At 47.2% G+C, this 16901-nt stretch overlaps 1 protein-coding gene across 1 annotated transcript in view; it reads right to left on the reverse strand.

Moving 5' to 3' along the window:
* Nucleotides 1-13717, reverse strand: part of LOC127681581 (chymotrypsin-like elastase family member 2A) — a 16364-nt gene extending 2647 nt beyond the window's left edge. Inside the window, exons 1-7 of the mRNA XM_052177967.1 lie at nt 13601-13717; nt 12991-13085; nt 5584-5681; nt 5112-5240; nt 4704-4840; nt 1913-2058; nt 956-1108 (exon numbers count right to left, since the gene is read on the reverse strand). Coding sequence (XP_052033927.1) covers nt 956-1108; nt 1913-2058; nt 4704-4840; nt 5112-5240; nt 5584-5681; nt 12991-13085; nt 13601-13640 — 798 coding nt within the window. The 5' untranslated portion in view covers nt 13641-13717. The remainder of the gene's footprint in view (nt 1-955; nt 1109-1912; nt 2059-4703; nt 4841-5111; nt 5241-5583; nt 5682-12990; nt 13086-13600) is intronic.
* Nucleotides 13718-16901: the final 3184 nt, after the last annotated feature.

The raw sequence follows: 16901 nt of genomic DNA on the forward strand, positions 1-16901 counted from the left end.
CTCAGGCCGGCTCTGACAGCCGCCCCCCTCAGGCACATGCTCAGAGCTGCCAGTTCATATTTGGTTTTCCAGCCGTCTAATTTAATGTAAGGTTCTCTGCACGCTGAGCTGCGGATAATGAGCCAGTGACAGCTTCTGGTCTTTGTGGGGACTGCCACAAGTGCCACCACCCTTGCTGTTCTGTCGTACAGCTGGCTGTACCTGCTGAGGACTCTGGTTCAGTTCAAGTCCCATTTTACAGAAAAGCCAACCGAGGAAGTGGAGTAAACAACACCCTGTGGCCAGAGTCCTCCCCCTTCCCAGTGTCCCTCTCCACACTCCGTGTTCCTCCATCCTCACCCAGGGCCTCTTGACTGTCAACTTCCTGCTGTTCTGGCTGCCTCCCTGACCGCCTGTATCCTTGGCTGCTCTGGCTGGCCAGCGCGCCTCTGGGTTCTTCCTGACTCTGCCTCTCCAGCACTGTACTGGCCACCAAGCTTGGCTTTTTATGTAGGTGCCGTCTGGTCCTTGTCTTCGCAAGGCATGCACTTTGCTGCCTAACATTCCCCATTATCCTTTTAATAATTTGTGATTATTATAGTAAAAAGGGAAATTGAGCTTCCCGGGAGAGGACTTTATGGGGGCACACAGGCACAGAAGATTAACTTAGTCCCCTTTGCCAGGGAGTGGCCCGACATAAAAATGAATAGTCCTTTGTCCTGGGGTAGATGGGACAGTGGGTCATCTTACGGGGGGAGGGGGGCGCGCGGGGAGGGCAGGGTGGAGCACTCTTCAGGGGAATTAAGTGCTAAAAATTAAGGTTGAAGGAGTCTCAACCTGGGCGTGGGATTTGCAGATAAATAGCTCCAACGGCATGGAGGGTGGCTACTGGGCCTATATACCCATAAGAAGCAGCGAGCTGGGAACCCCGCCTCAGCTCACGGCAGGCTGTGGGCCCAGGGATAGTGGTTCTTACCGAGTCGATCCAGTCAATGTAGTTGGAGACCCTGGTGAAGACAGATGGCTTGCGGGGGTAGTTGCAGCCCAGGGAAGAGCCAAAGCTCACAATGCCATGCACCTGCCACTGGCCGTTAGACGCCTGGCAGTTCAGTGGTCCGCCGGAGTCCCCCTGAGGAAGCCAGAGGTGGGCGTGAAGGCAGGAAGAGGGTCCTGGTTCTTAGCATATTGTTCTACGAGGTCATTGTCCTCTGGAGCCAGGTCACAGGTGGTGGTACTGTACCTCCAAGAGCTGGTATTTATTTTTGGACACAGAGTCTCACAATACGCCTCTCCTGCTTTCGCTTTGTACATGCTGCCATTACAGGTGTGGAGTATCATGTTGGCTCCGCACACCATCTATCTATCTACCTATCTATCTATCTATCTATCTACCTACCTATCTATCTATCTATCTATCTATCTATTTATAAAAACCAAGGCTGCACTCAGATGTTCAACAACCCCCCTGCCGTGCCACCCTCCCTAGTGCTGCAGTGGTAGGTATGTGCCCCAAAGATAATGGAGTGTGTGTGTGTGTGTGTGTGTGTGTGTGTGCAGAATCTGCCTGTGCCAAGTCCTTTGGTTCATAACACTGTCTTTAAGAAGACTTCTGTAGCAGCTACCCAAGGGGCCGCTGTGGGCCGTTACTGTGAGATGACAGTAATGAGAGACCTGCATGAGATCCAAGAAAGACTAAAGACTTCCTAGCAGTTAGGCAAAGAGAATGCCACAGGGCGATGGTACTTATTACATCTTTTCTGGGGATGGGGAGAACGAAGGTCAGGTTTTGAGATGTTCCAGAATAGTTTCCAAGGCTCCTGCCCAGGAAGGAGGAAGAAGATGGATCCTAGGACACCCCCTACCTCCAATTCCCCCTACATTGCATCCACGCCGTATTTTGCTGTAGACTGGGACACCGGATGGGGATACTCACATTGCAGCTGGAGGTCACACCGTCACCACCAGCGCACACCATGTTGGTCTTCACAGAGCTGCCCCACCAGCTAGCGCTGGAGCAGGTGGCATAGTCCACAACCAGCAGGCGGCCCTGCTGCAGGAGGTCAGGAGTGGCTCCGTTGGCTGAATGAGACCACGGAGAGAAGGCATGAGGGGGACTCCCAAGGAAAGAGGAAACAATGGGACTGGGGTGGGGGTGGGGGGAAATGCGCCTAACGTGAAAGCGTAAAGCCCTGAGTTCAGCTCCCCAGTGTGCGTGGAAAGAGCTAAATGTGGCTGTGGGGGTGGGGACGGAGACAGGAGGATCCCTGGAGCTCGCTAGCCTTGTATACAAAACAGGGGTATGAGAGGGGAAGCATCACTGCTGCGTCTTCTGTCCACCCCTTCCTTCCTTTCCAGTCCAGGTTACCTTCTCCCACCCATAGGGCTGCTGCAGGAGGCCATTGTGTCCTTAGTTGATTGGTTGGTGTTCGGGTTACTGGTGATTGGTTCAGGGTGAGCATCTGACTCAACCTAAAGCCAATGAACTCCTTCCTCTGGGATTCTGGGATTTTGGCGTGGACAGTGGCTGCCATTTTCTTTTCTTTTCTTTTCTTTCTTTTTCCTCTTTTCTTTTTTCTTTTCTTTTTTTCTTTTTCTTTTTGGTTTCTCAAGACAGGCTTTCTCTGTGTAGCCCTGGCTGTCCTGGAACTCACTCTGTAGACCAGGCTGACCTTGAACTCAGAAATCCACCTGCCTCTGCCTCCCAAGTGCTGGGATTAAAGGCATGCGCCACCACTGCCCGGCACTTCCTTCATTTTTTTTTTTCTATTTTCTTTTGTGTGAAGAAAGATGAGGCAGAAAAGACTCTCGGAAGGAGACCTTCTGGTTTCTTTCAGGCTCTAACCTCCTTGACTAGAATGTCCCTGGTATCTAGCTGTGTGTCTACCCTGGGATAGAATTCCTCTTTTTCCTGGGCGAGTTCCACAGGTTTCTCTTACTTTACTATGAGAGGGATCTGTCTAGAGTCTTCCAGCTGGGAAAAAAAATGGCCCCAGTGACATTGTCTACACCACTGCCACAGTTGGTCAAAATAAAGGTGCTTTCATTCTGTGTGTGTGTGTGTACATGTGGAGGTCAGAAGTCAACCTCCAGTGCATTGGTTCTCAACCTTTCTAATGCTGCAACTCTCTCTCTCTCTCTCTTCTCTCTTCTCTCTCTCTCTCTCTCTCTCTCTCTCTCTCTCTCTCTCTCTCTCTCTCTCTCTCTCTCTTGGTTTCTTCAAGACAGGGTTTCTCTGTATAGCCCTGGCTGTCCTGGAACTCACTGTGTAAACCAGGCTGGCCTCAAACTCAGAAATCCACCTGCCTCTGCCTCCCAAGTGCTGGGATTACAGGCGTGTGCCACCACGGCCCGGCAGCTGCAACTCTTTAATACATACAGTTCCTCAAGTCCTGGTAACCTCCAAACCATAAAAATTACTTATTGCTACTCCATAACTGTAATTTTTCAACTGTTATAAATCATAATATAAGTATCTGATGGCAGGATGGCTGATATATAAACCTGTAGGGGTCGCGACCCACAGGTTGAGAACCACTTCTCTAGCGCTAGCCACTTTGACCTTTGAGTTAGGGGCTATCCTTAGCTTAGGGTTCACCCAACTGGGTGAGGCTGGGTGGCTATCGAACCCCAGGGATCTGCCTGTTTCTACTTCCCCAAACAACTTATGGCATCATAAGTACACACAACCATATCTGGCTTCTTTTACTGGTTCTGAGGACGTGTGTCCCCATGCTTGCAAGGTAATCAGCTTACCGACCGAGTTATTCCCCCCATTCCTCAGACTCATTCCTTAATTGCAGTTTATCAGGCTCTCCAAACAGGTCAGTCCTCGCGGTAATATTTATTCCCCATTTGGCAGATGGAACACAGAAAACTGCTCTAATTAGCACTCAATTGATGCTTGGGCAGTTTCCAGTGTCCTAAGCATTTCATACACATTTTTGACCTTTACCGCAGACCTTATACTTTACAAGTGAGGGAATAAGTTTTACAAAGGGCTCATCCTGAGTAAAGTGCATATATCCAAGAAGTCTGGGCTACCTCCCTGCCCCTCTCTCCCAATTTCCTCGTTTGGTGTTGGGCATCATTGCTTTCTACGGGGAAAAAATGATGTGCACTGTTTTTTCCAGGGAGAGCATCATCTCTATTTCCAGTTCCTATTGGCTTAGCTTGAGCCAATCACCAGGTGCTCTTCCCTGAGCCAATCAGTGATCCGAACACTAACCAATCAAGGGAGAAGACACAGTGTAGCCAAACCTGACCCAGCTTTAGACAGCAAGAAGAGGATCTGATGAGGGCCTTGGGGACTTCCTGGAGTTCCAGAAGCCTGAGGTCACATTGTCCATGTTATTCTGAGCTCTGGCCTTGGGCCACAGGAAAGACATGGTGTGGTCAACACACAGTGGCTACTGTGCGCTGTAGTTACTAGTCATAAGTGCTTCTCCACGGGCTGTCTTCTCTAGCCTTCTCTGTACCTTGTAGACTATATATAGTCACTACCCCACTGCAGTTCTCTGCCCCATTTTACAGATGAGGAAGCCACCAGAGGGGCTCGGTAATGTGCCTGAATCACACAGTTAATAAAGCTGAGATTTGAACCCCAGGCATAGTTCCTAGTCTCCACTTGCCTGTCCCTCTAAGGCAGCCAAACACCCTAGCGAGAGAGGTAACCGCACCCCCCTTCCCTGCCATACCTCGAGGGCCCCCTGCTGGCTTTCACTTACTCTGCAGCCGGCCCCAGCCTGTGACGTAGCAGGGGTAGTTGTTTGGGAGAATGGTGCCAGCGGGTGGGAGGCAAGCCGTCTGGATCTTGCTGCTTAGGGACACTGGGCTGGCCAGTTTGACCAGGGCGATGTCATTCCTGGGTCAGGAAGAAAAGGCGGAGCAGAAAGGGTGTTGGCTCTTCCTGCCGACCTTTTTCATTTCCCACGTATGACCCCAGGCTGACCCTGCAGGCAGGGTAGCAGGGTCTCCCCACAGTCTTTGCTTCTCTCTCCTCTGATAACCCCACCGTTCTCACAACAGCCAGGACAGTCAGCTCCCTTCGGTGAAGAAGAGGCAGAGGTGGGTTGAGCCCTCTCTGTGCTGCCGCCAATCCTACCCCTGAGAGCACCAGACAGGGCAGAACATACCCATTGGAGAGCCTGTTAGGGTTCCAATTCTCGTGGACCACAAGCTTGGAGACCTGAACAGCCACGGAGCCGGATTCCGAGGTGGAGAGGCTGTGTCTGCCCAGCACCACGCGGTAGGTCCGGGAGTTGCTGTGAGGGGCAGAGTGAGAGGTCAGTGACCTCTTTCCCCCTAAGTCTCTGTGAGCAAGGACACCCCAGGGCAGAGTGCTATCAAGGAAAGCCAGGAAGGCGGGCGCTGGGCTTTTCCCCCCTCTATATCCGGCTGGCACAGGACATTCAGTGCGTGCTATGTACGGACATGGGAGCCTGGCAGCCTGGAACCACCGATAGATGTGCGCCTGCGCCTCAGGCGGGCATGTGAGTATTCTCTCCCGGTTCTTTTACAGCGCGCGCGCGGATCAGTTCCCTTGTGGATCTGTGCTGTAGGGCTGAGTGCCACTCCACGACACCGTGAACTACGGACTTCAGTTACCTGATACAATGGGCAGCTGTCAGAACCCAGTTGTTGGTCACCAGGGAGCCTCCGCAGGTGTGGAACCACGTTCCGGAAGTAAGGTACTGCAGGGAGACCTAGGGTGGTGGGGAGAACAGGTGCTTGGGTGGAGAAACTGGTTTCTCAGTTCTCCAGTGGTTTGACAGCAGGCTGAGGCAGGCAAGGTGGGCAGGACACTCCAGCCAGGTCCCATACATAAGGGGATATCCCTAGACCTCAACCGTGACATAAAAACACTTTCCTCTCCACCACACAGAATCTGTTGTTGGTGCACAGTCAAGGATAATCTAGAACCTCTGATCCTCCTGCCTCGACCTTCTGAGTGCCAGGGCTACAGATGTGTGCCACTACACCCAGTTCAGATAAATTTTAGTGATTTACAGAAAAAAATTAATACAAAAGCTGACTGTGGTTGGACATGTCTGTGATCCCAGTGCTTGGGAGGTGAAGTTAAAGGTAATCTTGGCTAAGTAGCAAGGGGCTAAGGATAGCCTGGGCTATATGAAACCCTTTCTCAAAGCAACAGCAAAACCTAACACAAATCTACGATGAACAAAATATTAAAATTTTGACTAAGGAGGCCATGATATGTCTGTAATGTCAACACACTCAGAGTGCTGGCTGAGACAGGAGAATGGAGAATTCTAGGCTAGCCTGGGCTACCCAGTGAGCCTGCATTGTAGCACTTAGCCCAACCCTCACCCTATGTTTTCTTTCATTTCTGATAGTCTTGATATGTAGCTCAGGCTGACCTTTAACCCGCCCCCCCCAACCCCCATCTTCCTAATCCACCTCCCAAGAGCTGAGATTGCAGGTGTGAGCCACCAAGCCTGCTCACCTATATATTCTCAGTGCACAGCAGCCAGAAAAATCCTTTCTTTTTTGTTTTTCAAGACAGGGTTTCTCTGTATATTGGCTGTCCAGAACTCACTCTATAGACCAGGCTGGCCTTGAACTCTGAAATCTGCCTGCCTCTGCCTCCCAAGTGCTAGTGTAAGTCTGATGAAAACTATACTCCACCCAGACCATCCAGAGGTTCCTCTCACGGAATGTAATGATCTCTTTGACGTTTTGGGCATTCATTCTGTTCTGTGCCAGCCGCACAGACCTCTGCCAACAAGCTGACCCACCACTGTGTCAGGGTCTTTGCATCGGCAGTCTGTTAGCATAACCTTTCCTACTTCCGACTGGCTTCTTCCTGGACATCACCTTCTCCATGAAGTTTCTATGACAACCCCATCGAAAACAATGCACACAAGCGCATGAATGCTGTCCTGGCAAGTTTTATGTCACCTTGACAAGCTAGCATCATTTGGGAGGAGGGAACCTTAACTGAGAAAATGCCCCCACCAGATTGACCTGTAATTGATGGCTGGTGTAGGCGGGCCCAGCTCACTTGTGGGTGGAGCTACATTTGAGTTTGGCATAAGAAAGTAGGCTGAGGGACTGGAGAGATGGTTCAGTGGTTAAGAGCACTGACTGCTCTTCCGAAGGTCCTGAGTTCAAATCTCAGCAACCGCATGGTGGCTCACAACCGTCTGTAATGGGATCTGATGCCCTTTTCTGGGGTATCTGAAGACAGCTACATTTATATCATAAATAAATAATCTTAAAAAAAGAAAAGAAAGCAGGTTGAGCAAGGTATAAGGTGCAAGAAAGTAAGGGAGTAAGCAGCACTCTGGGTTCAATCCCCAGCACTGCCCGACCTACTGCCCACCAAAAATGTTTAAAATAGACACAATGAAGGACACTGAGAATTCTGATTCTGACCACAGGAGTTCAAGCCCCAGGAACCGTGTGGACCCAGGCAAAACGAGAGGACCTTCTGTCCTCTGACCTCCACGTGAGTGTAGTGGCGTATGTGACCCCTTTCCCTGCAAATAAATGTGATAAAAACAAAACACAGAAAAGATCTTCAAAAGGGCGCTGCTCCGATCCAAAGCATGCAAAGATCTCCCTAGAGATAGAAACTCTTTGGTTTCCCATGGGCAGAAAAGGCAGGACTTGAGCCATTGAGTTGGGCTCTGAAGGGTAACCAGGCAAGTTTATTTGGGGAATAAAGAAATAGCTCCCTACAGCATGGAGGGAAGTTGAAAATCTGTTGTCGTTAAAAGAAAAAAATTTTTTTTGAGATGTGTCATATAGTCCAAGCTGGTCTCAAATTCTTTATATAATCAAAGATGACCCTGAACTCCCGATCTTCTTGCCTTCATCTCTTGAGCGCCAGGATGACATTCATGCACCACCATGTCCAAAATGTTATTCGGGGCTTCAGATCAAACCCAGGGCTTCCCACACATACCAGCTGAGCACCTACTTAACTGTCGGGAGCCATGATGGGACAAGCTAATCACTAGCAGGTGATCATCCTGAGATGGCCTGCTTTGGATTATTATATAATCTGAGACAGGTTCACCCTTATTGGGCAAGGCTGTAAGGGATCCATTTTAGGAAAGATTCCTGCTATTATTATACTTTCCCTGTTATTATTAAACATATACAATAACTACTAAGTAATAGCACACCCCTTTGGAGCAGATCTCTGCAGGCCCACGAAGATGTACTGTCTTGTAGTGATGCTATGTAGACAAATAGATGACTTAAAACTTAATGCTGATCCTGTAAGAATTCCTAAAATTATTTCTCTGATTATTAAGCTCTTTTATAGTGGGACTGCTATTAGGTCCTTTTCTGATAGTCAAAACTGCAATGAGAACTCTACCAGTCTCCCAAGAGTCACCAGTTAATTGTTCTTAGATAGTAACCAGACTTTCTCCTACACAGATCACATTACAAGAGGTTGTAAAACAATGAATTAAAGGTCATAAAAAGGGAGCTAACAATTTATTATAGGACCGAAGATAAAATATTGATTGGGTTTATCTATCAAAACTTCACTGATAACTTAGTTATGGTTTTTAAACCTTCAGTGAACCTGTGGAGCTGAGACGGGTGATGGATGTTTAGCCGGATAACTACTCCTAAAGGAGATGCATGTAAACATTCTCTGCTGTAAACTTCTATTTCAATTTATGATTTATTTTTTTGTGTGAACTTGTGATGAACTTTGTAACGTGATCGTGTATTGTGAAAGATGTATAAGTACTGAGGACAAAGAGATGAGAAGTAGGAGAGACAAGAATTTTTTGCCTTTCCCCACTTAGAAGAATTTTTTATTTTAGAAAGATCCTCTCAGGATCTTTCCACTTTTCCCCTTAGATAGCTTTCATAGGAAACTTTTTACAACTTAGTAATAAATGCTATAATCATTTTCTAAGTGTCCCCTTTTCTCCCTGCAACTTTCAACTAGCAGACTGAAATTGAGAGGCCAGCATTTCCTGTTGAGATAGAACAAAGACCACATTGCTTAATCCTCCACTGTTAGGCTACATGTGTTAATCACCTAAACCAACAGCTTTCTACCCTTGGAAAGAGCAAGGAAATTTTTAGGACTTTTTAGAAGTTATCATCAGCATTTCAGCACAGTTAGAGAGCTAGAGCATCCAGAGACCTCAAACTTTAAAGCCATCACCAGAGTCCTACTCTGTGGCCCTGCCACTACCTCTCTGGGCTGGGAGGCTCCCAGTGCTTAACCCCTGAATCAGACTTGAATCTTGATTTGTTCCTAGCTTAAAGGGGTAACTTTGGGCTTTTTTTCACAACTATTCAGAGCCCTAAATGTTCAGAGCCCTATCAGAAAAATAGGGAGCACTTAACCAGTGTTTTGAGATTTGTCTATTAGAGAACATGCAGCCTTGATGAGTCTCCTCATCAGACATGCTGAACTGACCTGCTTGAACTCCTGATGTCTTGGACTTTCAGCCAGATCCAGTCAGGACACAGACATCAGAGACTAAAACAATCATTGGTGTGGCCTTCTTAAGGCCAGCCAACTCCTCCATTTTCCCTCTCCTCCCTCAAAATATCTCAATGCGCATATTCAGCTTGAAATTGTGAAGACTCGCCATCCCAGTTCCCTAGGCTTTGGGGCTAGACGTGGTTATGCTAAGGTTGCCTTTCTAGGGAATGTAGAAATGGTCATAATTGGAGCAGGGAGGAAATAGGTAGAATTGATTGTATAGCCATAATCTCTTTTGGTAGAAATCTTTATAATTGTTACTGAGTTGCAGTCATAATTTCTTATTTTGGTACAGAATTAATTTTGATGCAAAAATCAAGGTTTTCATAGGTATAAATTTCTTCTATCGATACTAAAAATTAAAGTACAGGGCTTAGACCCAGTCCTTCTATTGCTGTTATTATAAACTGACCTGAGATGAATAAGCCTGTGAGTTAAGGGCCAAATAGCAAATTCACGGCTCTGAGTTTATCGCTAGGGTGTTTTCCCTTATTTTAATTAGAAATGACTGAGAGTAGTTAACAGAGAACAGTCCAGATTACTTTATATAGACTGCTTTTCAAAAATGACAGAAAGCCACAGAATGTGACATTTAATGTCACTTATTCGCTTGTTGAGAGAAATCTGTTCCTAACAGCTCCCCATTCATGGATTTAAAGAAGCAACTGAACTTTGTTGTTGTTGTTTTGTTTGTTTTGTTTGTTTGTTTGTTTGTTTGTTTTTCAAGACAGGGTTTCTCTGTGTGGCCCTGGCTGTTCTGGAACTCACTTTGTAGAGCAGGCTGGCCTTGAACTCAGAAATACACCTGCCTCTGCCTCCCAAGTACGGGGATTAAAGGTGTGCACCACCACCGCCCAGCAGTTTTGTTTTTTATTAGAACAGAAAGGGGAAAGTGTTGTGGATGGAACTGGTGCTGTTTGTATGATGATGCTAATTCTGCTGGGAGTGGCTGCGGACAAGGAGTGAGTCATATACTCAGGTGACTTCTTGTGAACTATTCCCCTAATGAATAAAGGAGCCAATCCCTGGGAGAATAGGAGGGACTTCCGGATTGGAGAGAGAGGAAGAGGATGGGGAGGAGGAGAGAGAGCCTTTTGGACAGTGATAGCATGAGGACAAGATATAGCTATGTGTGTCTCCCAGTTTCAATGGCGGATCCGTCAGGATTCGCCACCAGAGGATTTAGATTTAATAAGGCTTACAAGATTAGGATTTTAGTTGCTGTGCCCAGTGATTGAGTTACTGTTGTTTCTGAACTAAGTTTGTGTTGTATTTTCCTTCACATGGCAGCTCATCTGTGTTCAAGAGAGAAAGTACAGCAGCAAAGCGTAGGTTTCCTGAGCTGCACCACAAAGGCCATGGGGGATTTGAAGCACAGGTTTGGCATGGTAGCAACCCACCACTGGGAACTTATCGAGCTAGGTGGAGACTTTTCAGGAGCTCCAGGCCAGAGAGTCTCCATGAGATAAGAACCGGCCAGCTAGGCCGCCAGGGCTGGGAGTAGCAGGGCATAGCAGCGGGAACTTGCCATTCTTTTTAATATTTCCCACAACACTCAGGTGGATCTCTGAGTTTGAGGCCAGCTTGGTCTATACTGTGTGTTTCAGAATAGCCACAGCTACATAGTGTGACCCCATCAAAATAAGTAAATAATAGTAAGTAAATAAACAAACTTCCTGGCTTTTATGTGTATACGTGTTTGCCTTCATGTATATATGTGTACTGTGTGTTTTGTCTCGTGCCTGAGGTCAGAGGCATGGCCCTGATCCCCTGGGACTGGAGTTCTAAATTGTTGTAAGCTGTTTTGTGGGTCCTGGGAACAGAATCCAGGTTCTCTGGAAGAGCAGCAAGTGTTTGAACTGCTGAATTTTCTCTCCAGTCCCCAGGAAAGCTATTTTAAAACATGCATGCTTCTGATCTTAAAAAATAAAAAAAGTGTAGAATAAGTCAGGTGGTAGTGGTGCATGTCTTTAATCCTGGCACTTGGGAGGTAGAGGAAGGGTATCTGTGAGTTCAAGACCACCCTGATCTACAGAGAGTTTCAGGACAGGCAGAGCTACGCGGAACAACTCTGTCCCTCCAAAACAACAACAAAAAACTAATCTTAAAAAATGTTGAGGGCTGGTGAGATGGCTCAGCGGTTAAGAGCACTGACTGTTCTTCCGACGGTCCTGAGTTCAAATCCCAGCAACCACATGGTGGCTCACAACAATCCGTAATGAGATCTGACACCCTCTTCTGGTGTGTCTGAAGACAGCTACAGTGTATTTACATATAATAAATAAATCTTAAAAAAAGAATTAAAAAATGTTGAATATATAGAACATATTTGGTGTTGGGTATGGTTTTTTTTTCTTTTTTTCTTTTCTTTTTTTTGGGGGGGGGATTTTTGTTTTTTGTTTTTTTCCCCTGAGACAGGGTTTCTCTGTACAGCCCTGGCTGTCCTGGAACTCACTCTGTAGACCAGGCTAGCCTCGAACTCAGAAATCCGCCTGCCTCTGCTTCCCAGAGTGCTGGGATTACAGGCGTGCGCCACCACCGTCCAGCAGGTATGGTTTTCTGAGTCTGGATCTTACAGGCCTATATAGCAAGACCCTGTCTCAAAACAATCAACACAACAAAAGTTCTTCTCTACAGCCAACTTTGCAATTACTAAGTGCAAATTATGCCAGGAAAGAGAGGTTTTGTTTTTTCCTTTTTGGTGTTTTAAGATAGGATTTTTCTGTGCAGCCTGGCTGTCCTAGAACTCACTCTGTAAACCAGGTTGGCCTCTAACCTGGAGATCTTTCTTCCTGCCTCTGTTTCCAAAGGGCTGGGATTTAAGGTAACACCAGCAAGAGATTTGTAAATATATCAATTGTAAAGGTTCATATACCCTATTATGAAAGACCTAGCAATTTCTGCCTGTGTCAAATTTCAGTTTTGATATGACTATGATTAGATCAACGTAAGGAAACAATTATTTTCACTGATAACAGTATAACTAAGAATTCATTTGCAAGCCAGGCACGGTGGCACACCTTTAATCCCAGGACTCCAGAGACTGCGGCTGGTGGATCTCTGTGAGTTCAAGGCCAGCTTGGTCTACAAAATGAGTCCAGGACAACCAGGAATGATTACACTGAGAAACTTTGTCTCGGAACAACAAAAACAAAAAGAAAAAAAAAAAACAACTCACCATCCTCAACAATGACAACAAAGAATTTGCATAAACAGTTCTGACAGGTCTCTTCAATCATGGATATTTGCATAGTACAGGTGACTGACTTACAGGGTAACCATATGTGCCAGGAAGCGTCTAACTTTAAATCACCAGGCATTGCAAGTGTGTCTCAGAGTGGTGGCCCCCCCTTTTTGAGTCTCCTGGAGAAGTAACCTTTCCCTCAACCCCCAAATTGGTCAAGGTCGTAGGAATGTATCCTATTGGTGAAGCCCCAGTGCTGCAGCCCGTGTTTCCTCCAGGCCTCATCTTTGCTTCCACAAAAGACCCACCGGTGTGTTGTGGTGTTGGGTGGTGGCTGACTCACCTGCCAGGGCCAGCTGTTGGGTGTGGCCTCTTCACCTCCAACTACCCTGCTCACGTCATGCTCGACCTCATAAGTGGGGAACCCGCAGCTGAGAGCTGTGAAGAGAGGATTGCGTTGGTTGGGAACGGTATTTGTGGGCATACCTGAACCCCAACAGGAAACCCTTGCTTTGGAATGATCTTCAAGGTCCAAGATTCCAGTCCTTTACCTATTTACTTCCTAGATGCCTTTGAATTTGTTTTTTTGGTTTTTTTTTTTTTTTTTTTTTTTTTTTTGATTTGTTTTTTTCTGAGACAGGGTTTCTCTATATAGCCCTGGCTGTCCTGGAACTCACTCTGTAGACCAAGCTGTCCTGGAACTCAGAAATCTGCCTGCCTCTGCCTCCCAGAGTGCTGGGATTACAGGCGTGCGCCACCACCGCCCGGCTTTGAATTTGTTGATTTACTGAAGCTGACCTTAAATTTGCCACCCTCTTGTCTTAGGCTCCTAAGGCTGACACAAGAAGTGTGTCACCATGTGTCCTATAATGGAGGGACCGGAGAAGGGACAGCTAGCTGCTCCAGGGAAGGGCAGGAGGGTCCCCTTCCCAGCTTCACCAGGCAGAAGTTACCTCCAGCCACCAAGGCAGATAGCAGCAGTGTCCTGATCATGGTGTGTCCGTGGACGTCTGTAGGTCTGGCCCTGGCTAAGCTTCTGTTTTATGAGTGGCCTTATCGGCCAGAGAAGCGGAAGGAGTATGCAAGATGGAGATTTTCCCAAAGCCCAGTGGAATAAAAGTCTGGAGTCCAAATTATTTTTCCATTTCTTTGTCACCCTGGAAGTACATTGAGAAAACATGCCAAAGATAGGTACGGAAGCTTGGCTTTGCCAGCACCGGCCTGGAACCCCAGCCGTGGGGAGGTAGAGGCAGGGTGATCAGGAGTTAAGACCATTTACAGCTGCCGGGCAGTGGTGGTGCACACCTTTAATCCCAGCACTTGGGAGGCAGAGGCAGGAGGATTTCTGAGTTCGAGGCCAGCCAGGGCCACATAGAGAAAGCCTGTCTCAAAAAACAAAAACAAAACAAAAAGAAACAACAACAACAAATCATCCAGGACTACATTGAGTGCTCCCGGCCAGCCTGGGCTACATGAGATTGTTTCACCAACCCCTCCCCCAAAAGAACAATAACAATGACCACCACTAAAGAAATGCAGATTTTATTCCTTTTTAAAAAATTATTTTATTATTTTTTTATTTTCATATTTGTTTATTTAGTGTGTGGGTGTCCTGCACACCACGGTGAACATGTGATGGTCAGAGGACAATTGACAGGACTTGGTTTTCTCCCCACTCTGGCTGGCCAGGGGCCCAGGCAGGCAGTCTCCTGTGAGGTGCCCATCTTCACACCAGAGCCTCGTGTTCTTGCTCAGCTGGTTGTGACGCCAGATATTCTGTTTGTGAAGCAGTCGCCAGTACCCTCAGGACTCTGGTTCTAGTTCCTCTAGCTCTTTGGGGGGGCCCAAGGTCACCTGGAGCAGCCATGTGGGGTACTCAAGTCTGGCCTCAGGGCCACATCCTGGCCTTCCTTGTAGATGTTGACCCCCATGAGAGACTGAGCTGCGTCTTACAGGAGGGAGAACGGTAATGTTTGTTCTTGGGGTTGCTTTTTCCAAAAAAAAAAAAAAAACCATTAGACCAGCTTGGGAAGTATCCAGTTCGAAGCCAGCCTGGTCTACAAAGTGGGTTTCGGGACAGCCAGGGCTACACAGAGAAATCCTGCCTCAAACAAACAAGGAAGGGGAGAGGAGAGGGGAGGGGAGGGGAGGGGAGGGGAGGGGAGGAGAGGAGAGAAGCAACTTCCTAAATCTACCATAAAGGTTAGAAGCATACATTTATGTATGCTGGTTGATGTTGTCTTGGTCAGTTGGGATAAGTTGGATCCAGTGACTTAACTCACTATAAAACTGAGTTAAAGATTTCAGCAACATACCCCATTCCATCCTCTGTGTGACACTTTCTCTGTTGTTCAGTAAAACCCCTTGTGAGGGACAGTTACCCAAGACACAGTCACACAGGCACAGAACACACAGAAGAGACAGTCTCACACACAGACAGATGCAGACACGGGGACAGACAGATTCACAAGACAGCCTCTGGGCAGGCACAGGTTCAGATGCACACAGTAGACAGATGGGACAGAGACCATGAAATAGAGAATTCAAATCTCGACTCACTCTTGGATAAGTGACTCCTAGGGGAAGTGCTTCTGTTTCTTTCCTTAAGGCATTGACATTGGTGACTCAGTGCTAACTGCTAATGCATGGGATCCGTGCAAGCTAGGGGCTGGAGGGGCAGCTCAGCCAGTGGAGGCTTACACTAACCCAACGAAGCCCAGGGTTGGAATCTCAGGTCCCAGTGGCACAGGCCTGTGATCCCAGGGCTCTTGAAGGTGGAGGTAGGAGGCTATGCTGATCTTCTTCAGCTGTGCAGTAAATTCAGCCTGGGCTACATGAGACACTACCTCAAAAAGAGAAAGGAGGGAGGAAAGAGGGAGAGAAGGAAGGAAGGAAGGAAGGAAGGATGGAAGGAAGGAAGGAAGGATGGAAGGAAGGAAGGAAGAAAGGATGGAAGGAAGGAAGGATGGAAGGATGGAAGGATGGAAGGAAGGAAGGAAGAAAGGATGGAAGGAAGGAAGGAAGAAAGGAAGGAAGGATGGAAGGAAGAATGGAGGGAAGGAAGGAAGGATGGAGGGAAGGAAGGATGGAAGGAAGGATGGAAGGAAGGATGGAAGGAAGGAAGGATGGAAGGAAGGAAGGAAGGAAGAAAGGATGGAAGGAAGGAAGGAAGGATGGAAGGAAGGAAGGAAGGATGGAAGGAAGGAAGGATGGAAGGAAGGATGGAAGGAAGGATGGAGGGAAGGAAGGAAGGAAGGATGGAAGGAAAGATGGAAGGAAGGAAGGAAGAAAGAAAGGATGGAAGGAAGGAAGGAAGGATGGAAGGGAGGAAGGAAGAAAGGAAGGAAGGAAGGATGGAAGGAAGGATGGAAGGAAGGATGGAGGGAAGGAAGGATGGAAGGAAGGATGGAAGGAAGGAAGGATGGAAGGAAGGATGGAAGGAAGGATGGAAGGAAGGAAGGATGGAAGGAAGGAAGGAAGGATGGAAGGAAGGAAGGATGGAAGGAAGGAAGGAGGGAAGGAAGGATGGAAGGAAGGATGGAAGGAAGGAAGGATAGAAGGAAGGATGGAAGGAAGGAAGGAAGGAATTCGGGTACCGTTCTGGACTGCTGTGAAGATGGGAAGCTCAGGGCAGGAGTCTCAAAAAGAAAGATAAGGGGTGTTGGGGTTCGGGATCCTATTGAGCTCGAAGTCAGAGAGTATTCTTGTTCTAGCTTAACCCCTAACAGGCCCGGAATAGGTAGAACCTTTGTTTACGGTCACAAGGATCACAAAAGCAGCCATTTTGAAGGTGTCAATGTCAGTTTTCCCTTAAAAGTCAAGGTACAGGTGGCACTCTTCTCGGGGTGTTGGCTTTGAGATCAAAATAAGTTTTCTCTAGATGAAGTCACCGGAAAAATAGCGGTTTGGCACTTGCCATGACCTTGCTGTGTGACCTTGGGCAAAGCAGGCAGGCTCTCCGCCTGAGGGTTGTCTGTTTACAAAATGGAAGGAAACATATTCTCGGTCTCAGTCTTTGGTTCTCTGTCTCTTAAATTGAACCTGGGGACCTGCACATGCTGGGTAGGCACCCCATTCCTGAACTCTGTCTCCAGCCCCCTATCCATAACCTCTAAGCCATCTTTCCAGCCAGAACTCTTCCTTTCTTTTTTTTTAAAAAAGAATTATTTATTATATATTTATACATAATTATTATATATTATATTAATATATTAATATATTATTTATTATATATATTTATTATATATATATATA

This window comes from Apodemus sylvaticus, chromosome 3 (genome assembly GCF_947179515.1).
Source record: "Apodemus sylvaticus chromosome 3, mApoSyl1.1, whole genome shotgun sequence".
NCBI lineage: Eukaryota > Metazoa > Chordata > Mammalia > Rodentia > Muridae > Apodemus > Apodemus sylvaticus.